The 23,835-nt window shown below is 54.2% G+C and overlaps 1 protein-coding gene across 3 annotated transcripts in view; it reads right to left on the bottom strand.

Annotated features, from left to right (window-relative positions):
* The window catches only part of CNIH3 (cornichon family AMPA receptor auxiliary protein 3), a 40,318-nt gene that overhangs the window by 13,448 nt on the left and 3,035 nt on the right, over window positions 1–23,835 (bottom strand). For 2 of the 3 annotated variants that reach the window (XM_059677293.1, XM_059677295.1), the window contains exons 2-3: window positions 6,244–6,312; window positions 3,973–4,020 (exon numbers count right to left, since the gene is read on the bottom strand). In XM_059677293.1, coding sequence (XP_059533276.1) covers window positions 3,973–4,020; window positions 6,244–6,312 — 117 coding nt within the window. The remainder of the gene's footprint in view (window positions 1–3,972; window positions 4,021–6,243; window positions 6,313–23,835) is intronic. The other variant, XM_059677296.1, reaches the window with a different exon arrangement.

The raw sequence follows: 23,835 nt of genomic DNA on the forward strand, positions 1-23,835 counted from the left end.
GGTGAGCTATCCTACCAAGAAGTTGAACGGAATTGGAAAGAACCGTCCAGGAACCCACGTGGCCCCATCACAGGGCGCCAGGCCCATAACAGGGTCCCCGAGGCCCTACCGGCTCTTGGCACTCGTATCTTCCCTTTAAAAGAGCTGAGCAGTATTAGCGGAGGGATGGTCCTCACGGAGCTTCTTGCAAAGAGAACCCGCGATGCCCCCTATCATGGGGCTGGTGAACATGTGGGCTCTGGTTAGACCGACTTGCCTTCGGGTCCCAGCTCCACTAACTTACGAGGTCTGAGGCCAAGGACATGCTCTTAACCTCCCTCGGCCTTGACTTCCTCATCTGTGAAGTGGGGCTACTGCATAGGGTTGTGAGGATTAAACGAGTTAACACTTTTAAAGGCATATAGTAGTCACTCAAGAAATGCAGGCAGCTACGACCATTGTCATGCATTAGAAATCCCCCAAGAAACAGAGAATTCCCACCCGGAAAACTCCTGAGTCACGGCTGGTCTCCCTAAGGCGTTCCCAACAGCCGCCTGTGAGTCTATGCGTCTCTTTTCACTGCATTTTCTCTCTCCATCAGAGTACACCGTCCGCCAGGGCGGGGCGAGAGGAACCGCATTAGCCGATAGAAGCGCTGGGAATGAAGGCGCTCCCTGTGGCAGGGGTTCCGTGACCACTTCTCCAAGCATCTGACTGTCGGCAGGACAGATACCGAGCTCCAACGCGACACGGCTCTCTCCCCGGGTTCTGGCAGATGAACCAGGAGGCATTTACTAGCCTCCTCTTCGGTCAAGGAAATTGGGACAAGGTTTGAAAGTGTCTCCTTGCACATTTGTAGAGTCAGCAAATGGCTAACCTCCGGCACAGCACTGTCACGCAGGGAGGGACATCGTCCCAAACCATGCAACTCGGCACAGGCTCAGTCTGACTCCCCACCATCTCGGACCTGAGGTTCTCGCTGAGTCTAAGGGAGGTGATCGTTCCGGGGCCCCCAAAACACCCGACCCAAAGGTTTGATGGCGGCCGCTCACCGCTGGGGATCTCAACCAGAAGCCCCCCGAGGGTGGAAGAGCCAGGAGGGAGGAGGCGCGGGCTTCCTGCCTCGTGACTCTGCTCAAACATCAAAGGGCACTGACCTCAGAGCGAGGGGGGTGGCCCCAGCCTGCTCCGTGCCAAGTGTGAGCTCAGGGACGCTCTAAGGAGCTTTAGGCAGCATCTAAGGGTCAGGATAGTAATAATAAAACGAACACCTACTACAAGCTGAGCATTGATGAGCTAGAAGCACACGTGTTGTCTCCTTCAATTCTCACGACCCCCTGAGGGTGGCGCTGTTCTCCTTACCCCCTTTAGGGTCGCACTGAGTGCTGCCCAGTGGATAGGGCGGCAGAAGCCCTCGGACTTCACCACCCCATACCACCTTCGGGGAGGGGGAGAGGAAGCAGACTGGCTGAGAGAAGGCGTTAATAAGGTCAAAATACCAACGACAAAGAGGGCAGAGGGAGGCACTGGGAGAGGAATGGGATGGAGACAGTGGTGGCTGCAGGCCTCTGTGTCCCCGATGAGCACAATACAGTTCAATGTGGCTATAAACTACAGACGGGTGTAAGCGGTGAATGAAATAAAATATCAGTTGTGTGCGATGTCGTGGACACTGTGGAGATAATGAAGAGAGTATTGATGACCCCAGTACCCCAGTTCCCTACAAGGAGGTCGATTACAGGCGGGTGAGAGCGCCAGCTTCGGCGACAACTCCCTGAATGTTTACTGAGCACCGTCACCAGGCTACCCTGCTCTTCCTGCCATGTCACTAGATGTGACAGTCCACAGAACAAAGTCACTGCCCTTCCAGAGCTGACATTCTAGCTTACAAACTCAATGTGTCTGTGAGCTACCAAATTAGGCTAAAAACAAGACCTCGGTGGCCAGACCGTCAGAAACACCAACTCAAAATTACATTCAGAAAGAAATCACGCTCACATCTGTGAACATGGCCTTGGGGACCCAGGGCACAGAGACACAGAGGGGAAGAGCGCACAGAGCCAAGTGGCAAAAGGATGGGTGTGCTCACAGCAGGAGGACCAGGGCCGGAGGACGACACCACGAGGAAATACAGCTGCAGGCACATGGCTTGTTGCTGCCTGGAGACGGTGACGGGGTGCTCGCCACACCAGCTCAGCTCCCAACGGGACGGGAACGCCGCAGGCTGCTGCATGTGTGACCAGGCACAGCTATAAGACCTAAAGTCTTACCCGGCGGGTGTGGCTTTGTGGTTGAGCGTTGACCTATGAACCAGGTTGTCACGGATCAATTCCCTGGTTGGGGCACATGCCCAGGTTGCAGGCTCGATCCCCAGTAGGGGGCGTGCAGGAGGCAGCCGATCGATGATTCTCTCTCATCACTGATGTTTCTCTCTCCCTCTCCCTCTCCCTTCCTCTCTCTGAAATCAATTTTTTAAAAACTTTTTTTAAAGACCTAAAGTGTTGACATTAGTGCTTCCACGACCTTGAACTTTCCTCCCCTGCATTTCCCACTACAACGAACAGCAGTCGCGTTCGCCGGCACAGAAGCCGCGGAGGCAGCAGCCTGGGAAGGAGGAGCCTGGGGAGATAAAAAGGGCAAAAAGGCAGGAAAGGGTACTTGCCGCACTGTTTCCTGCAGTCAGATGCCTCCGTCTCGTGTTCATAAAAATGTATGCAAACTATATGCAAATTTGCAGATGCTAATGCTAATTCTCCCATAGCCTGCCTATTTCACTATCCTTGCCTCTGACTTTGGAAGGTCCAAGGGTATGGGCAGCAGGACCTTGGCAAAGGCAGCCACAGGCCATGGCCTACTGTCTGGCCGGGGTCCATGGCCAAGCCACACAGAAGGACGAGCAAGGCTACGAGGTGATGGGTTCGCACCCGGCCGAGAATCCTGGCGGGTCCACTCAGCTTGGGGGGGGTGAGGGGGGTAAAGAGCACGTGGAGGGTGAAAGGCACTTAGAATCAAAGAACCAGGGACCATGGAGGCGACGGCTGGAGTGCCCAAGATGCCACCTGAGAAAACCATTTACAGACGCGTGCATTACCCCGAATCCAAATGTAGGAACCTGATTGACTTCTCGATGAAGTCCTCTCTCCCAATAGACATCGGTAGTGAAACACAGAAAAGGGTTTGGAAGCTGACACACTCTTTCCCTTCGATGGGCGTTGGCTGGGCACCTGCCGTCCCGCCCACTCACACGAAGCTCAAAACCTCTGTTGCGTGGACGGGCAGCTTTCCTAGCGCCTGTGGCCCGCCTGCTCTGGACAGAGGTGAGGGTTGTCCTTTGGCTCAAGGCCAGAGACTCCGCTCATTTTACCTGCAAGTACCTGTTCTCTATACTTTGCTGCGAAAACACACACACACTTTCCTGCCCGGAGAGTGGCAGGCTGGTCGCTCTGGCGCCCCGGCTCTGCCACAGATGGTGCTCACTGCCAGGCCTGAGCTGCACGCACACACGTGAATTTGCGTGCACACGTGTGCCTCCTGCGTGTGTGTAGGGCAGCGGTGACCCTCAGCCCTCCATTCAGGGCAGCTCTCTGAATGCCTGGCTCCCCCTTTAATCACACCTCCCCTCCCGCCCCTCCGACTCCCAGTGAGGCTGCCAATCAAACTGCCACTCCGAGTGGCAGGCTGAAACCTCAGAGCAAACCCATCACCCAGCTACAAAGGTCCCTGAGCCCAGCACCAGACAGGAACAAAGGCTGTGCGCCTGCTGTGATTATGAAAAGATAAAGCAGCTCTGAGTCCAACCACAGGCACTTCAATTACCCAGCGCTCTCCTGCCAATGGGTTGATGGCCACCCCTTTTAATTGGCTCCTCTTGTCTCTGGAGGCGTCCAAAGAACCCATCGCTGGCTCCCCCCCTCATCCCCCCGGGGAGACAGGACTGGAGCAGGCACCAGCCCCTCCGCGGTGACCACACCTGACCGTGGCCTTGGCACTGACCTTCCTCAGAAGAAAGCAGATGCGTTCGATGTTCCTCAGCCGTTCCCGCTGTCAGGACGCACGAGAGAGAAAGGAGAGGCGGGTTAGAGCGAGGGAGGCCCCCACAGTGACCTCAGGAGAGGGGGCAGCCCCCGCCCGAGGCCCCTCCCGGCCAGGGGGTGTGCAGCCCCCACCGGTGGCTTTTCCTAACGAGTTTCCCCATCTACCTGGTCACCTGCTCTTAGAAGAACTCCACCAGCAAACAGTGTGGGCTCAGCCTCCCTCTCTCCAGCAGAGGCGTCTGGACTGTTTCTACACAAGGTCTCGCTCACCTCCACGCACCTGTAAGACGGTCAGACTGCTGACCGGCACCACGTGCTCACTGACTGTCCCAAAGCCTGCAGCCCACCACCACCACCACCCGCACCCCTCCCCGCACCCTCCCCCGCCGGGAGGACTTCCCGCGAGGGTGACAGAGAGCACATGTGCCCTGATTAGTGTCTGAGGAAGGATCGGTCTCTGCCCGTTGGCTTTGTCTGTCTAGAGCAGCGGTTCTCAACCTGTGCGTCGTGACCCCTTTGGGGGTCGAATGACCCTTTCACAGGGGTCGCCTAAGACCATCGGAAAACACATCTATAATTATATATTGTTTTTGTGATTAATCACTATGCTTTCATGATGTTCAATTTGTAACAATGACAATACATCCTGCATATCAGATATTTACATGACGATTCATAACAGTAGCAACATGACAGTGATGAAGTAGCAACGAAAATAATTTTATGGTTGGGGGTCACCACACATGAGGAACTGTATTAAAGGGACGCGGCATTAGGAAGGTTGAGAACCACTGGTCTAGAGTGAGTGTACTTAAAGGAAGTAATCTCCCCCTAAATGAGACCCCAGCAGCGCGGCATCCCACAGCTTCTGAGAGAAACGCATCACCCCACTCAGCAATCACTTGTAATCCAGGCCCTTCTGTGCTGGTGTCACCCACCAGGGAGGGAGCTTTTTCAGGCCACCTGGTCCTGAAATGCCACTACAGGGGCCCTCAGGCCTGAAGATGAGTTAAGGAGGCATCAGAGCGTTTAACAGGACTCCTGCCAGGGAGTAACATCATTGGAACTGGGAAAACGTGGGTTTTATGGATTGTTTTAAAATCTCAGACAAGCCCGGCGTGGCTCAGTGGTTGAGCATTGACCTATGAACCAGGAGGTCACGGTTTGATTCCTGGTCAGGGCACATGCCCGGGTTGCCGGCTCGATCCCCAGTGTGGGGCTTGCAGGAGGCAGCCGATGGATAATTCTCTCTCATCATTGATGTTTCTCTCTCTCCCTCTCCCTTCTTCTCTGAAATCAATAAAAAAGCATTTTAAAAAAGAGAATGCTGCCATAAGCCTTCCAGGTTTAGATGGCATCACACTAGCGAACCCTGATTCAAACAAAAGGAGCTTCAACTAACATAGGCCCAGCGAGTGTAGATGGAGCCACACACTTAAATGAGCTCTGTGTGTGTGTGTGTGTGAGAGAGAGAGAGAGAGAGAGAGCGATGCTCCATCTTTTGAGCCCAGCAGGGCTGGTCTGGAATGAGTTCGGAAAAGGCTCTGTCCACACACATGGTTGGCCCCTGGCTCTAGGACATGGGCTGGCATGACCAGAGAAGCAGGCAGCCAACACCCACCCACTCAACAGAAGTGAGGTCCTTCTCCAGGCCCTGCTTCCATGCCTCTCCCTTCATCCGTTCCAGGGCAGGGCAGCAGGCACGGCCCATGAGCAGGATGGGCGGTAAGACTCTGGGCACAGCACGTGCTGCACCCAGGCCAGACAACCAGACGTCAGGAGAGTCCCCAGGGGCAGGCGACCTCGAGCCCACAGAGCTTGTCCAGATGAATGCTTCCTGGTGACGGCTATGGGGCTAGGAGCCTGGACATCAACCCACCCTATCAGAGCGGGGCGACCACTAACGATGCTCCTATACCTGCCCAACATGGGGACACCACGGAGCTCCCTCCCGTTCAGCCAGGCCTTGAGGACTCAACAGCCACAGCACAGCAGGCATTTCCCACCTGGGCCCCTGGGGCTGCCATACTTGACTTGCAAGAGAAATCAAGATCTCAGCAGGCCCGGAGAACAAGAAGTCCCCTCAACAGCCTTGAGCTAGGCGTGGAGGTACAGTCAGAGCTGGGAATGTTCTCTACTCGTCCTACGCATCGGAACCTCGCCCTCCTTCCCAGGCCCTGGGTGGCCTGTGGCGGCACTCCCTGCCCTGCCACCAGCACCCTCCACTTACCGCATGCACGGGGTTGCACTGGTCTATGGGGCTCTTAAAATCTGTCCTCAGCTCATCGAAGGCAATGATCTGAAACGAAACACACAGAATCGAGACGTTAGAGCAAAGGTGGGTCACTACGACACGTCGAAAGCTTCCTGGAGATTTGCTGCCAGTAACAGAGGAGGCAGGAGGTGGGTGTCAATGACAGGAGACCTGGTGGAAGTCGGCCCCTGTGGAAGCTGCGACCCCAAAACAGGAGAGGGCAGGGATCTCATTAAAGGGCTCACCGTTGCAACTAGTAAATAAACAAGCCCTGGAAATCTCATCCCCAGTGTAGTGGTTCTAGACAACAAAGCTATTACAGTAACACTGAAGAGAGTCGATCCCGATGGCTCCCAGTTCTAGAAAGAATGATAATTATGGGATGGCACAGAGGTGTGAGCGAACGCGACAGTGGCAACCACATTGCAATAAACACGTGTCACCTTAAATTTACAGTATGTTGCATGTCAGATATGTCTCCATTTTTTTTAAATCCCCAAAATAAAAAAGCGTTCTGTGTTGTACAAAAGTGATGGCGAGAGGGGGTTGGGGATTGGATACAGGCGCGCAAGGAATGCACGGTCAGCTTCTCTCGTCATCGCAAGAAGCTGTTGGTTTCTTCTTGCTGCTTATTTTGGCAGAGAAGCTACTTGGAAGTAAAATGGACAGAAGCCGGGCAAAGGGGAAGGAAGAGACAAGAAGCCAGAGGTGATGGCAAGAGAAACAGCCCAATCTCCGGCTGTCCGCAGGCTGATCCCCAACTCTGGACAGTCAAGGCTTCGCGGCGTGGCCCGTTGGGTCAAGTTCACTCTGGAACGAGCCCCGAGCCCCCCAGGAGCGATGGTTCCCCCACTTGTCCCGGGAGGGGGGGATGTTGGAGGGGACCTTCTCCAGCTACAGAAGGAGGCACAGCCACAGCAAGAACTAACTAGAGGTGAAGCTCCCCAGCCCGAGCCACCTCGTCCCAGGAAGGGTGACCTGGTGACAGACAAGGTGGTATTTGGCCAGTGGGCTGCGCAAAAATGGACATAAGAGCCCCCCGCCGTGACTGCGCTCCCCAGGGGGGCCAAAGCAATGAAGCCAGCACACCCCCCATACGTCCTTGTTCCAGCAACAAAGGGCTCAGCATACTAGTAAGTCCCACGTGAGAGCAACGTACTTCCCTCTACGAAGCAGGTATCATTTTATTTTTTAAATATTTTTATTGATTTCAGAGAGGGAGAGATAGATACATCAGGGATGAGAGAGAATCATGGATCGGCTGCCTCCTGCACGACCCCAGCTGGGGATCGAGCCCGCAACCCGGGCGTGTGCCCTGACCAGGAATCGAACCGTGACCTCCTGGTTCATAGGTCGATGCTCAACCACTGAGCCACGCTGGCCGGGCAAAGCAGGTATAATTTTAAAGCAGCCACATGTCATCCTGATCTCAATACTCCCGCAGAATTACGAGAAAATTCTCATATCGCTTATATTCAATAGACACATTTCCCTATCACCCCTTGCTGGGTAATTAGCCAGCCTGTACTTGAGGTCTTTAGGAACAAGAAACTTGTCACTCACTGGCGATGCTCACTCCATTCCCGGCTACCTCTAATTAATCACTGTCTTCCTGTATTGAATTTACATATGACTCCTTGAGGCTTCCCCCCACGGTCTACACCAGGGTCAGCAAACTATAGCCCGCAGGCCAAATCCAGCCTGCCACCTATTTTTGTACAGCCTGTGAGCTAAGCATGGTTTTCATACACTTTTTAAATAGCTGGAAAAAAATCAAAAGAAGAACATTTTGTGACATGTAAAAATTACATTCAAATTTCAGCTTCCATAAAGTTTTATTGGCAACACAGACACACTCGTTCTTTTAAATACTGTTCCTGTATACGTTCGTTCGCACTACAAGGGCAAAGTTGAGTTGTTGCTACAGACACCATCTGACTGCAAAGCCCAAAATAGTTACTATCTTGCCTTTTACAGAAGAAAAAAAGATTGCCAATCCCGGTCTAGTCTTTTATTTGCCCTCTAGAGCTGCACTGTCCAATACGGTGGTCACACTTGGCTATGCAAATTTAAATTTTAATTGGTTAAAGTTCAATTTAAAAGTTGGTTCCCACATTTTAATTGCTCAAACGCCACATCTGTCCAGCAGCTATTAAGCAGCACAGACATAAAACATGCTATCATCACAGAAAGCTCTAGGGCAGTGGTTCTCAACCTTCTGGGCCTTTAAATACAGTTCCTCATGTGGTGACCCAACCATAACATTATTTTCGTTGCTACTTCATCACTGTCATGTTGCTACTGTGATGAAGCATCATGTAAATATCTGTTATGCAGGATGGTCTTAGGCGACCCCTGTGAAAGGGTCGTTCGACCGCCAAAGGGGTCGCGACCCACAGGTTGAGAACCGCTGCTGTAGTGTGAGGCCCGTCAATCATTCAGGGAGCATCCTTCACACACAGGCACTGGGCTAGGCCCTGCAGGAGCCCTGCTAAGTGGGTTTAGAGCGAATCCTCACCCTTGACATCTGGTCACCCTGGCCTGCCTCCAGCAAGAACCTAAATAAAAGTAAAAATGAGAGGGGGAAACACACACACACACACACACACACACACACACACACACACACACACAGCCCAGCAGACAGCAAGCGGGCTTAGGTTTTAATTGCAGCATCTCAGGAATTGCCGGGAACGCAACACAAAAGTGTGGCCCAGTAAAAGCGTTCTATGGGGGAGGCTAGACAAGACAATACGGTCTTGATTTTGAATGTGCTTCCATGAATCTCCCACTAACACATCTCCCCAGCAGGCACGTAACGACTGGAGAACCAGTAGGCGGAGGTCCGCTTCTCCGGCAAAGACCTAGGCCCCGGCTGACCTGAGCTGCTCCTTAGCGACGGTGCCCTGCAGCTGGGAGGGCCCACGAGCCCACGGTGACAGTGACAATGATTTGTGAGAACTGAGGGACCTGCCCAGGCTTCTCCCTCCTGCCTGGATGCCCACTTTCCTTCTGCACAAAGGCGAGCTGTGCCGAAAAGTCTCCATTCGCCCCTCCAGGCCCCTCTCCCCGCTCCTCCACCTGCTGTCTCCTGGCCCTCTGGCTTCCCCTGTGGTCAGGCCACTAGGAGGCCCCAGCAGACAATGGTAGGAGGTCCCTGACTCCCCTTCTGGCTGGGCTCTGGCGGGAGGATCCCACCACCCTCTGGACAAACACGTGGGAAGCTAAGGACCCCTCCAAGCCAGTGTCTGTGCTGAACACGGGCTCCACACCTTCCCCCTCGCCTTTGCCCAAGGAGCCCAGATCTCAGCCCAGGCTGTGGGCAGCCCGGCCCGAGTTCAGGCGGCATCAACAGGGCGCCACCGGACGGCCAAGGAGCCTGCTCTGCCATGGTCATCTCAGGACTTGGGCCCTGACAGATCACTTCCTAACCTCTTTCTTCCAAGAAGAGTGTTTCTGGGGCCTTCAAAACCTGGCGGGAAGAGCAAGCAGCTTGTGAACAGCCTGCCAATTCGCTAAAAGAATTTTGTTGTTGTCGAAACTGAAACAGTTCTTCCATCCACTGCCCACCCCGGCCGTGTTTTGCCAACACAACAGCCCCGAGCCCCAGGGCCCCAAATAGAACTAAATGCAAGGGCAGCAGGACCGGGGGCCGCTGCCCTGGGTAAGGGAGCAGGGCCAGGCCCCTTGGCTCTGGTGCTTATTTGCATGTGATTTACATAAATTTACATGTCGTTCTCAAGAGGCCTCGTTCCAAGTATTTGGAATCAAATTGGTGAGTTTCTGCAATTTCTTGGAAGTTTGTATCCAATTAGCCTCCCTGCTGGTCTGAGTCCAGGGACACTTCAATCCTGTTAAAAAGTGTGTCAAGCCCGGCTGGTGTGGCTCAGTGGTTGAGCATGGACCTATGAACCAGGAGGCCACGGTTCAATTCACAGTCAGGGCACATGCCCGGGTGGCAGGTTTGATCCCCAGTGTGGGGCGTGCAGAAGGCAGCTGATCCATGATTCTCTCTCATCATTGATGTTTCTCTCTCTCTCTCCCCCTTCCTCTCTGAAATTAATATATATATGCATTTTTAAAAGTGTGTCAAGCTGACCTCATCTTCTACCATCACAGCTTCTCCTCTGACTCTGGCCCTCCCGCTTCCCGCTTAAAAGGGCCTTTGTGGTTACACTGGGTCCACCCAGATAATTCCTCGTCTCAATAGTCTTCATTTAATCGCACCTGCAGAGCCCCCTTTCCTACATAAGGTAACATGGTCACGGGTTCCAGGGACAGTTCTCTGCCCTAAACTTCCTCTGTGCCCCCCACCCATCCCCCACTCCCCAAACCCTCGCAACCACTGGTCTTTTTTGTCTCCACAGATCTGCCTTTTCCAGAATGTCACAGAGTTGGAATCATACGGAAGGTAGACTTTTCCCATTGGCTTCCTCCACTTAGCAACATGCATTTAAGGTTCCTTCAAGTCTGTTTGTGGCTTGACAGCTCATTTCCTTTCAGTTCTGCCAGGTTTCTGAGCTTTCCTTTCTCCTAGGCCCGTGGTCGGCAAACTGCGGCTCGCGAGCCACATTTTGGGTGAGAACCTCCTGAAACAGCCTGGGCCACACAGAAGCAAGTCCCTGCCTGTCACCGCTCAGCCAACTCCTGCCAACCACTGGTCTCCGGGCCCAGGGATGGGGGTGGTCAGACAGTCCCTAATCAAAGTCCATACTCCATGGACAAGCCAAGCCAACTACTACGAAAGCGTTCTCCCAAATGCATCCTGACCATGTGGACTATCCCATCTTTCTCCTCCATTCCGTCTGTCGAATGGTCGGGCCCAGATAAATGCCACCTCTCCACGATGCCCTCGTGTGACCCTGATTGGAACCTGCACCCCAGACCTCTGCTGCCTTATGGTAGATGTACTATCTTCGACTTGCAAGATCCTTGAGGACTGGGTCCTTACCTTACTCTTTATATTTCCTGCAAGTCCAAACACAAATGACCGACAATCGGGCGCTCAATAAATATGCATAGAATTAAATACAACTGTTTTCCCTAAAGGGCTACCCTGCACACAGCCAAAAATACCCTGTACATGGCCCAGGGCAAGAGATGATCTGCTTTATGAATTATACATGGTTCCTGCTTCTCGTTTGCATCTTCCTATTGCTTCCTGTCCATCGGCCTGCTCAGTGCTTATTAATTCTCAGGGAAAGACGGCCAGGAGAAGAGGATACACTCTGACACAGATCCTCCATTTGGGGGTAGGGTGGGGAGCGGTAGACATGAACTGGATTTGGGATGTGGTTTTCTTTACATTTTTAAGCGACCACAGATGTAAATATCCACTGGCCACCACGGCCACAAGGCCACGTGCTGGCATACAGAGCCTTCCAGGCGGCCTGTTGCACGTGTCACAGTGTACCTGGGCCAGGGCCTAAACCTCACCGCCCTCCCGGCTCTGGCGTGCACACTGCGGAACGGAGGCCGCGTCTCACGCATCTTCACGGGCGGCCCGCACAGCACTGACTGCACAGCTGCTGGGAACGCAGACGGCGGCGAGTTCCACGCGGGGTGCAACCAGCACGGGGCTGAGCGGAGGAGCGGGGCAGCGAGGCCACACCTGTCTCTTTGCCTCTCTCTCACGTCTTTTTGGACTTCCCTTCTAGAGCTGGGTCAGCCACCTTCCGGTGCCTGAGCACCCACAGCAGCACCCAGCAGTGACCACTCACCAAACAACGCAAAACCCAAGAAAGGAACCCAGGAGAGAGGAGGAGAGGGAGGAACAACAGGAGCCAGGGAGCGGCCGGGCAGAGGGAGGGAGGGGAGATGTAGGAAGTAAACTACCAGTTTTGTGTTTTTTCTCTTGGCCAGGACCGCAGGCCCTTCTGAGTATTTCTGCTCCTTTGAAATAAGCTGCAAAGAGAATGGGAGTTTCCTACTGTTCGCTGCTCAATATGGTCCTGGTTTCCGCAGCCAGAGACCTCGGCCACTGCCCCCCCAGTGAGTGCAGCAGTATCCCAATTTCTCCTGCGCCCCCCTGCCCCCCAGACGCCCAGCCTGCCCTAAGCGTCTACTGCTTGAGCAGGTTTCCGGGACTGGCACTGGCCTCCTCTCGCATTTTCCCAGACCTTTGAACTGGAGCCACCCTAGTGGTTGGGCAAACCCTCGGCCCTCTAGTGGCAGTGGGTGAGCATTACCGCTGGGTAGAGAAAAACTGGGTCTCAACTTCAAGACCAGGCTGTTTCCAACAGGCAGGTGTCTGTGGGATATCGGGCAGTCATCGCTTTAAGCAGCCGGGAGAGACTTCACCAAGAAGGGATGGCCGCGAAGGTACACGGGTGAGGGTGAAGATGCTTTCTGTCCCTCTGGAACTGGAGGATCTGCTTCCATTCGACAAGCAGGTCATGCCTGACGCCAGGCAGGACGTGAGAGCGGCGAGGTCCCCCGGACAACACCCCGTCCAAGCCCACTCTCTCCGATATGCTGTCTCCATGGCGACCGCTCGGGATGTGAAATTATCTGCGAGAAGCATTTACCGTCTCTTCCACACACCCAGTCGCCGAGCATGTGTTGGGGGCCTGCTGTGGGTGGGTCCCGGGCTAGGTGCTGGGCAGCAGCTACAAGGCAGACCCGTGCCCTGCTCTCAGTCTAAGAGGTCCCAGGTCCCTCAGCCTCTACCACAGTTCAAACAGACCCCACACTTTACCAGGGCTGCACCCACTCCCACCTCCCAGCCTAGGAGACACCCAGGTTACCGTGCCTGGTGGTGGCTCTCTCCCGGGGTGCCCCGAGCCTCCGGACCACGGGGAAACGGCTGCCTGGACTTCATGAACACCGGCCTTCCCTTCATTCCCAAACCTTCCACAGTCCCGCCTGGGTCGCTCCAGTCCAGCTGACTGGCCCGCAGGAGCCAAAGCAGGACCGGTGTGGTTACACTTCACCACTTACTGCATTTCCTCCACTTTCCTGGAGTGCAGATGAGCCTCTACGTTGATGTGGCTGGAACTGGCATCCAAAACGTACCATGTCCAGTGTCCACACAGGGTGCTCTGTGGACACAGCAGCCACCACACGGGAGTGGAGCTGCTCATTCTATAGCAAGCATGTCAAACTCGCGGCCCACAAGGAATATTTGTGCGGCCCAACCAATATAACAGTTACGTAAGAAACATTTTAATAAACATTTTGTAATTTAATTTTTACAACATCCCCTTATACATAATTATTAATAACAAACTAAAACGTTGGCTAATGACTGATTACTATACTCGTGTTGCATTCGTTTCCCTTACGTGCATTATGCGCAGGCACACCATTTCTCTCTGGTAACACCAGCAGCGAATATTTCAGCAGCCGATGGCCACGTCATTAGTCTTGGACTGACTTGTTTGGTGGGGACAACAGGAAATATTTTGCTTTCTTTCAGAGAACAAGAAAAATAGGTTTATTTGCCTTACGCTTATTAATTTGTGCAATTATTCAGCATCTGGTAAGTTAACGTTCAAGGAAAAACATTCATTTTTATTTAAATGTTCTATTGTTTTATGTTAACAATGACTCATTTATATCAGCCCCTGTATTCAGCATGTCTATATCAAGCATGTCAAACCCGTGGCCCGCGGGCTACACGCAGCCCACAAGGAATATTTTTGCGGCCCAGCCAATATAACGGTATGTAAGAAACATTTTAATAAACATCTCGTAATTTAATTTTTACAGTATCTAGCGAAATAAACCTACGTTTCTATGAAAATGAAAGCTGTTGTTTTTTTGCGACACAGACACTTAAACCTTGTTTATGTGGCCCGTGTCAGCCTTTGAGTTTGACATGCTTGCTCTACGTGTTTTCTCCAGGAGACTGGTGTCTCCTCAGGGCAGGCCTCCTTCCGCTCCTCCCTACAGTTCCAGGATCCTTTTTTTTGGGGGGGGGGGGATTTATTTTATTTATTTATTTATTTTTTGCTTAAAGTATTACAAAGGGTATTACATATGTGTCCTTTTTTTCCCCCGCCCTTGACAATCCCCTATCCTTCACAGACAGGGATAGTGTGGAACTCGTTGGTGCACTTGAGGACAGGAATAAGAGCTAAAACCAAAGTGCATCCTCTCCCAACGCCTGCCTAGAGCCACCAAGAGGACAGAGGCCCTCAGAGGTGTCTGAGCCACAGAGCACGGCTGGTGGACACAGTAGAGGTCGGGGACCCTTCGGAGCCTCAGAGCAAGGCCGTCTCTGGATGGTGGTGTTCAGCTGCATTAACAAGCGTCCCTTCCGAGTCCCTAGTTCCCCTGCCTGATGCCCAGCCTCTCACGTCCCAGGGCTGGGCTCTCTCTCCCGACGTGGAAGACCTACCCACCGCGCAGCTTCCTCTCATCAGAGACCCTCTGCTACCTGTGTCGTTCTAGGTCTGTAAGAAATCAGAAATGCCAATCATTCTCTTTTGTAGTATGTTTTTTCCCCCCATTGATTTCAGAGAGGGCGGGAAAGGGAGCAGGAGACAGAAACATCAATGAGGAGAGAGAATCATTGGTCAGCTGCCTCCTGCACGCCCCACACTGGGGATCAAGCCTGCCACCCGGGCACGTGCCCTGACCGGGAATTGACACTCAACCACTGAGGCCCACTGGCCGGACAATCATTCTCTTTTAAGAAACAGTCTATGCCCTAACCGGTTTGGCTCAGTGGATAGAGCGTCGGCCTGTGGACTCAAGGGTCCCAGGTTCGATTCCGGTCAAGGGCATGTACCTTGGTTGCGGGCACATCCCCAGTGCGGGGTGTGCAGGAGGCAGCTGATTGATGTTTCTCTCTCATCGATGTTTCTAACTCTCTATCCCTCTCCTCTCCTCTCTGTAAAAAAATCAATAAAATATATATATTTTTTTTAAAAAAAGAAACAGTCTACGTACAGAGCACAGGACGCTGAAACAGCTCCCTGGGACGTGTGGCTCAGCAGAGAGGTGGGGGGGCTCAGTGCTGCTCCCGCTGCCCCAACTCCTAGCACAGGGGCCGGGGTCCTGTCACTTCTCCAGTCTCTTCCCGCTCTGGGCACAGACACTAATGAGCAGAGAATGGATGGGAGAGGCAGTGGGGAGGCTGAGGGCGAATAAATTATTCAGACGCTCACAGGAACAAAACGCTGCCGGAGTCTGAATCACACGTGGCTTCCCCCAGCGAACTTGACACCGGCATCCGCTGCGAAGAAAGGGCTTTGCTAAGCAGAGCCCCAGCAACTGCCTCTGGGGCACCTGCTGCTTCAGGACTCCGAGCAGCGGGCGCACAGGAAGCCGGGCCTCAGCTGTCCCCGCGCCCACCTCCTGGGCTGAGGCTGGCGAGGGACAGAGGGCACACACACACAGTGCCACCCTGCGGCTGGGGGGTGGAGGGGGGGTCTCAGCAGGCTCCCCCACAACAATAAAGAGGGGAAGACACAGAGGGTCCAAGACAGGCAGCAGGAAGTGCTCCCGTTCAGCCCGTCCCTCTCCCACTCAAGCCAGGGGACCCGTCAAGGTCGGGGTCAAGTTGATTTCCTGGTACATCACGTCCCTCAAGCCACAGAACCTACGGATGACGTTAGCGAGGACTTGCTCTCTGGATCCTTCGCCTGCACAGCGGTGGAGACCAAGGAGACGCGTCTTTATTCTGCACGTCAGCTGCTCTGAGACACGGCCGGCTGCCTGATGACACTCCCGGGCCCGAGGAAGAGCGCTGTTCTGGGGATCGGGAACCCCAGGTTCCACGCACCACCAGCTGCGGGCAGGGTGCCGTGTGTCAACACGCAGCAACACCCATGCTCCCCGGCAACACTGGACCCAAACCCTTTCCTGGATTGAGATTTGGTTAGTCTTCTCCATTTTCTTTCTTGAATAAAATGTTCCTTGCCCTGGCCGGTTTGGCTCAGTGGATAGAGCATTGGCCTGCGGACTGAAGGGTCCCGGGTTCGATTCCGGTCAAGGACGTGTGTTTCTCTCACATCGATGTTCCTCTCTGTCTTCCCCTCTCTCTTCCACTCTAAAAATCAATGGGAAAATATCCTGGGGGGAAGATTTTTAAAGAATGTTCCTTGGTGTCTTAATAGGAGAAAGGAAAAGCTGAAACCCGGGGGAGGGCAGATGGAGGAGCTCCCGGCCACCGAAGTCTGTGTGGCGCCGCTGGGGGCTGCTCTCTCTGCGGCTGACATCTGTCCCTGTCCCGGGCCCAGCGCTTGCCTGGCCTCCCCGTGGCTCAGTGCGACCGACAGCTCGGCCCCGCTGTCATTTCTCCCCGGGCATTAACGATGCTGCCACGTCCAGCCTCATCCAGCTCCTTCGTAGCCACCCTGGGAGGGCGGGAGGCGCCAGCACACAGGGGGTTCGGAGCCACAACATCGCCTCTCCCCAGGGACACGGCGGATGCTGCCTCCCATTTGCAGAGCAAAAGGCTCTCCCTTGTGCAGCGGCGGGAGCTGCCAGCTCCACTAATGGGAGGGGAGGCTCCTGGCGGGAACGCGGAGGGCGCACACTGCGTGGACCTGCACGGCGCAGGGGTGGAAACGAGCACATCCGCCCGGCAGAGTCTAGGTGTGGGCGATGGGGGGGTTGTCGGGAAGAGGGGGGTCTGGGGGAGGGGCTGAGTCAGCTTTTCCAAGAGGAAAAGGAGGAGCTGGGCTTCACGTCACCATTCATGTCTCCTTGGAATTTGGGGCCGAACATGCTGGGAGACACCCAAGTGGCCAGACGCCGTTTTCCTATTCGTGAGTCACTCGGCTGCTGCTCCTTTCGTGGGCTCTGCTACATCCACGCCAAGCCCGCGTCCGCGTGTCTCCATCAGGGCTGTGGGCGCGGAGGGCGAGCCATGTGCCAGGGGAGCGCGTCGCGCTGTCTTCATGATGAGCAGGCGGAGACCTGGCTCAGGGGCGGTAGGCGGCCTGCGCGCTAAAGGACAACATTTGGGGCCACACCTCCTGGCTGGGGGGGGGGGGGCGGGGGGGCAGCGGCTCCCCATCAAGCTGAGAAAGAAAATCAATCAGACCCTCTTCTGCAGCTCACGGGGGAGCACACACCGCAGGGTCTGGGCAACACGAAGGGGACCTGGACGCAGGTGAGGTGACAGGTAGACCGAAGAGGCGGGCAGTGAAGGACCCCCACTTCCTGCCCTGGTGTGGCTTCCCCTGGGGAGTTACTGCTCCCCTCTGAGTGCAGTCCGGTGGGAGGGCACACCCAGGTGCCTGTTCTTCCGGGGTGGGGGGGTGGAGAGGGCAAAAGGATGCCTGGCGATCCCTGTCGTTCCCCCCGCTCAGCCCAGCCAGCGGGCCAGCAACCCACACTCAGCCTGGACGGCTCCCCAGCCTCCTAGGCCAGTGATGGCGAACCTATGACACGCGTGTCAGAGGTGACACGCGAACTCATTTTTTTGGGTTGATTTTTCTTTGTCAAATGGCATTTAAATATATAAAATAAATATAAAAAATATAAGTCTTTGTTTTACTATGGTTGCAAAGATCAAAAAATTTCTATATGTGACACGGCACCAGAGTTAAGTTAGGGTTTTCCAAAATGCTGACACGCCGAGCTCAAGAGGTTCGCCATCACTGGCCTAGGGGCACGTCAAGGACAAAAAAGAGAGAGAGGGGGGCGGTGATCTGACCCAGCTACTCAGTGCCACGGCTCTAGGGGCCCTCCTGCCCCTTCGCCATGACTCCTTTTGTGGAGGAAGGTGGCCGGCACTGATTTCTAAGGACCTTCCTTGGCACTTCCGTACCCTGGTATCTGACAGCGAAGGCCCAGGAAGGCCATCGGAAAAGAGAAACCCTGATGGGAGAACAGGAGAGGAACGAAGGGCACGGAGCAAGCAGCCGAGGAGCCACGGAATCCTGGGCTGGGCAGGAGCCGAGACCACTGTGTTCAGCCCAGCAACCACAGGCAGCAGAGACGCACAGACCCGCCTGCACCCACCGCTGGGGGGCGCCTCGCGGCGGCAGCCCCATTAGCTGCGGGCCCCCTTCTAGGGCAAGACTCAGTTCTCAAACTGTCAGCCAAGGAGAGACAAGGATGTCAAGGCCAGACGCGCCTCCCGCCAGCCAGTTCTCTCCCGTCAGCCCTTCGTGTCTGTTGTTGCTCTGCGGGCCTTCGCGCTGTTCCCTCACCAGAACCTCCACGGAAAGCGATCCCGGGGTATGCCGTGGCCCGGCCACGACGACGAGGTGACTCTCAGCCCCGTGGCATCTGGTTCCCACCCCAACCCAGATAGGAATCCCTGCCGGCTCCCGGAGACTGTCCCTCCCACCCACAGCCCCCAGCTCGCGCTCCAGCTCGGCGGCTGTGACCAGCCCCTTCCCAGGGTCACCTCCCCGCCGTCCTCATGAAACGTCAGCTTGATGCCACCATAATTCGGAACCCCTGTCGGATAAGGAGTCCTCCCAGGCCCCTGGACGAGGGCAGTGAGAGCAGGACCGTGAGGACAGGACGAGCTCTGGGAGGGTCTCGGCCCACCTGTGAGAGTCACCGAGCCTGAGCTACTCCCAGATAAACGCAGAGAAGAGGAGGGGAGGGGAGGGGAGGGGAGGGGAGCAGGAGCCTCTGTGTATCCCTTCGGTGTAGAACTTAGAAATGGTTGGCACGAGCTGGTTCTCTTTGGCCCTGGCCCGCCTGCAGCTGCTATGAACCCCCCCCCAACTGGCAGTACGTCTGGATGGACAGGTAGCACGCCCCCCCCCCCACACACACACACACTGGACCCTCTGCCCGTGACACACCCGGGTTATCTGGGGCCTCCAGGCAGTGAGTGTGGTGCCCTCAGAATCTCTCTCCCCTCCCTGATCCCCCCGATACCAGGCCTTCCACCTCCCAGTTCCTCTTTCTTCAGCTCTGCATGGGGGGGGGGGGGGGCGGGGGGAGATAGAATCATGCGGCTACGTCCCTACCCACAACCCCTGAATGCAGTTGCTAATCCCTTCTCTCAATAAGGTTCGCAGAACACATTTAAATACTTTTTTTTTTCCCATCCCAGATACAAATGTCTCTATTATATAGGAGACCATCTGGGCTGCTACAGCTAGCTGGCTATGTTGCTATCGGCTCCTTTTTTTAGGGTTTGTGAATCAGTTGCCAATAAGGAAAAGAAAAAAAAGGAGAAAAGAAGGAAGTCAGCTCCAAGATTCTGCCTCCCTCCCCTGCGCCCTTCCCGGCGGGAGAGCTGGATTCCGCAGTCACAGAAGCGTCCCCAGGACTGGTGCTCGGAGATCGGAGATGCCAGCCCACGGCTCCGGAGGCCCTGGGGGCGGGAGGAGGTGTCAGCGGCGCCCCAGCCCTTGGCCCTCCAGCCAGGCTAAGGAACGCGGCGCAGCCTCTGGCAGAGCTAGGACGCCTGCGAAGGAGAGGAATGAAAGGAGGTCAAGGCAACCTAGCAAGGAGGGAAGAAGGAAGGAGACAGAGAAAGCAGCCGGGGCCTGAGACCTTCGGATGCCAGGGACTCCCAACAACCACAGACTTCTCCTGGGCCAGCGGGAGCACCTGCTGGGCGGGGGGTGGGGGTGAGGGGGGCGGGGCAGAGCTCTGGGTGGTGGGTGACCCAAACCTTCAAAGAATCTAAATCAGTGGTTCTCAACCTTCTGGCCCTTTAAATACAGTTCCTCATGCTGTGACCCGACCATAACATTATTTTCTTCTGTTGCTACTTCATCACTGTCATGTTGCTACTGCTATGAATCGTCATGTAAACATCTGAGATGCAGGATGGTCTTAGGCGACCCCTGTGAAAGGGTCGTTCGACCGCCAAAGGGGTCGCGACCCACAGGTTGAGAACCGCTGGTCTAAATGGAAAAGCCGAGAACTGGAGAGCGAGGGATTCACAATGGCCTGGCCTCAGTGTCCCTCCTCCCCTAGGAAGTCAGCGTGCCCTGCGGTCAGAAACACGTCCTGAGCGCGCATCGCGGTTTGTGCAGACGCCGCAAAGGGCAGAAGTCAGAGCTGCATCCTGGCACTCTGCACTGTGGAAGCCCAGCCCCATCAGGGGCAGCTCCCCGTACTGGTCGCAGGCAAGGGCAGGCCAAGGGCAGACCCAGGGCAGACCATGCACGCAGGGCCACAAGCCTCTAGCTGGCAGGACGCAAACAATGGTTGGGGAAATGTGTGGCTTCACTGCTCCCACGAAGGCCTGCAGCCCAAACCGTGACTGCAAGTGGACACGCAGGCCCTCCCCGCCTCCCGCACCCACCCGCCTCCCAACCTAACCCCAGGCGGACAGAAACAAGGCAAATTTCATCAGCCCCGCACTTATGGCCAGGAAAGCAAGGCGTTTTCATTGCTAGGGAGTATTTTTTTGTTGTGGCGGTAATTGCGTGTGTGCGTGCATGTGTGTGTGTGTGTGTGTGTGTGTGTGTGTGTGTGTGTGTGTGTGTGTGAAATCACATTTTTACACATCTGGTTTGTTTTTTTAAGCCGTTTTGGTGACTCAAGGCCGTTTAAAGAAACTAGAAAATAAAGTCATCCTCCCAATTGTGTCCCAGGGAGCCAGCCTGCTTCCTCTGCAAGCGACGGCCGCCCGCAGCCGGGACAAAAACAGGAGCCTGGCCGGTGGCTCGGCTGGTTGGAGCCCCGTCCCAAGGGGCGGGACCTGGGAGGTTCTGGGTTCGAAAGCCAAAGGCACCTGCCGAAGAGGTAATTTCACTCCTGCTGCTCCGGTCTGAGCGCCCCCAGACACCTGCTCCACGCGTGCTCATGTGTCCGCCCATGTTCTGCGGGTGCAGGACCTGGGCCGGAGGGGGCCTGCCTTCCGTCCCTTCTGCTTCACTCAGAGACTGTGTACGAGGTCACCGGTGCCCAAGGCCAGGGAGCCACACAGGCGTCCCCACGCGTGTGCCACGCACGGGCTGCAGGGAGCTGAGACGACAATGCTGAGACTCGAGCCGGACAGTGTGAGAATGTGTAGAATTTAGATCCACGAGGGCAGAAGTCTTTCCCCGGGGAAAGAGGAATACATCCGCCTACCCAGGAGGCCATGCAGCCCAGCTGTGGAGTTGGGGCTCTGAGATGGCAGCGGGGCAGGGAGATACCACGGGGCCACAGGCCTCTAACCCCACTCTGATGTGGCCATGGTCCCAGGACGGCGGTTTTCACCCGGTGTGCCGCAGGAATTTTTAGACAATGCAGTACCTGACTATTTCGCCAGGGGCACTGACCTCTCTTCCCTTAGATCGTCAAGTAAAAAAGAAAAAAATTAAAAAAAAAATGATAACAGCCAACACAACAATAGCCTTCTAGCATGAATCAATCAGACTGATGCCCATTTTTTTGTCAGATGGGAAAAACTTTTTTGGTGTGCGGCGGAATTTCAGTAATGAGCTGTTGGGTGCCATGCAAGGAAAAATGTCGCAAGTCCCTGTCCTAGGAGGTCCAGGGGGTCCCACCCTTAGCCTTCAACCTCCACGCCCTGTAGCAGGGAGGGTCCCAACCCAGATGCTGAGCGCCTGACCCTGTGGGGCTGAGCACACGGGAGGCGGTGGCTCCGTCACGGTCTGCCGCTTGCTCTTGACGTAGAGATCTTTCTCAGCGGCTGGTAGTCTGGCTTTCCCGCAGCCTGAGTAGGCTGTCTCGTGGCTGCCTCTCCTCCTGTGCCAAGTTAGCAGTACCTGCCAGCCTCCTCATTCAGCCCTGGGTTGGTGCTCAGAGACCAGCTCAGGCTCTAATGGTGCACTTGACGTTTCCAGTGACCTTTATGGGAATTAATTAGATTCCAAGTGCCATTAGGAGAAGTGCAGGGGAGCCCGGCCGGCGTGGCTCAGTGGTTGAGCGTTGACCTATGAACCAGGAGGTCCCTGGTTCGATTCCCTGTCAGGGCATATGCACAGGTTGCAGGCTCGATCGCAGTGTGGGGCGTGCAGGAGGCAGCCGAATGATTCTCTCTCATCGCCGATGTTTCTATCTCTCTCTCCTTCTCCCTTCCTCTCTGAAATAAATAAAAATGTATTTTTTAAAAACTCAATGGGAAAAAAATATCTTTAGGTTAGGATTAGCAAAAGGAAGGAAGGAAGAGAGGGTGGGAGGAAGGAAGGGAGGGAGAAGTGGGAGGAAGGCAGGCAGGCTACTGTCAACCCCAGGCATCCTACCATTTCCCATAAACCCATGTTTTGTTTCCAGATGGGTAATTAGAGAAACGGAGCAGTTTGCTGGGTTTCCAGTGGCTGAATCTATGAGAGCGGGGCTGGCTGGGAGGCGCAGACCTTTCGCCCTGCAGCACCGCTGAATGTGTACTTGTTAGCATCAGTTGGGACCCATTAAAGCTCTCCCATAACAAGTGCCCCTGCGGATCCAAAGACGTGCTGTTGGGGGTTTCTTTTTTTTGTATGTTGTCGCAACTTGGAGTGTTAAAATGTGACTCGACATTAAAAGAAACTTTAAAAGTTAAAAACCTGGAATAACTGGTCATGCATCTTTGCAAAGGATGGTTTCATCTGTGTGCATATAAACAACCTGCAATCAGGCCAAGCTGGGCTGAGCGCTCTTCCCGGAAATAACACTGTTCATTTCGTGTTGGCTGGAAACAGACCCCACTTCACATCTGAAAACCATTAGAACGTTTTTTTCTTCCAAACACCCACATGCAATTTTTAGAAGTGCGCGCACACACCCAATGACTGGAAGAGAAGACACCCAAATCTTGTCTGGATGATAAGATTAGTGGTGACTTTGTTCCATTATATGTCCCTGTATTTTCAATTTTTTGAGCAATGAACCTATATCCTTTTATAAGCAGAAAAAGTAATTTTGAGAAAATGAAATAGAATTTCCTCTTTTAAAAAAAGGACATGGAGTGTGTTTTAGTATCTTCTTGTTGTTTCAACTCCAAATATTTTCTTTATACAGAGAAAAGTTTTTATCCTTTGGATGAAGACATTACCCGCTATTATCAGAGTTAAACAATCCAATGACAGTTACTAGACTTAGAAAAAGGACATGGGCATAAGAGTCTCAAACTCCGCTTAAATTCCAGTTCCCACACACACCAGCTGTGCAACCTTGGGCAAGTTTCAGAACCTCTGATCCACAGTTTCCTCATCTGTAAAAGGCAGTTGTGAGGACTAACGAGCTGCCTGGACAATAGAAGGCCATGTGCCTGAAGGTATGCAAAGCCACACACACACACACACACACACACACACACACACACACCCAACTCAGTTTTATGCTGCACCTTTGAAATGTACTCAAAGACAGTGGCTGATATAAAAGAGATTAATTGGTAATCTGAAACATTTTCTTTTTTTTTTTTTTTTTTTTGAAACATTTTCATTTGAAAACGAATGAAGATAAATCTGCAAAGTAAACAACAAGCCCTGAAAAAAAATGTTGTGCTTAAGGCTGGCCATATCCATCTTCGCTCCCAGGCCCTTAGTGGGAAGAAGTGAGAGGTTATCAGCTGGAGGTCTATCTGAGAGGTTCTTAAGAGCCTAGAACTCGCCTACTGCAGACACTCAATGCATAGCAGCTACTATTATTACCCCTAAGTAGGAATGTGCAATTAAATAAGAAAAACGTGCCATCTTCATCTTACAGCCTAGGCATGGCAGGGGGAAGGCCTTTTAATTGCTGTATGTTGTCAAGTGC

Source organism: Myotis daubentonii, chromosome 20, assembly GCF_963259705.1.
Source record: "Myotis daubentonii chromosome 20, mMyoDau2.1, whole genome shotgun sequence".
Classification (NCBI taxonomy): domain Eukaryota; kingdom Metazoa; phylum Chordata; class Mammalia; order Chiroptera; family Vespertilionidae; genus Myotis; species Myotis daubentonii.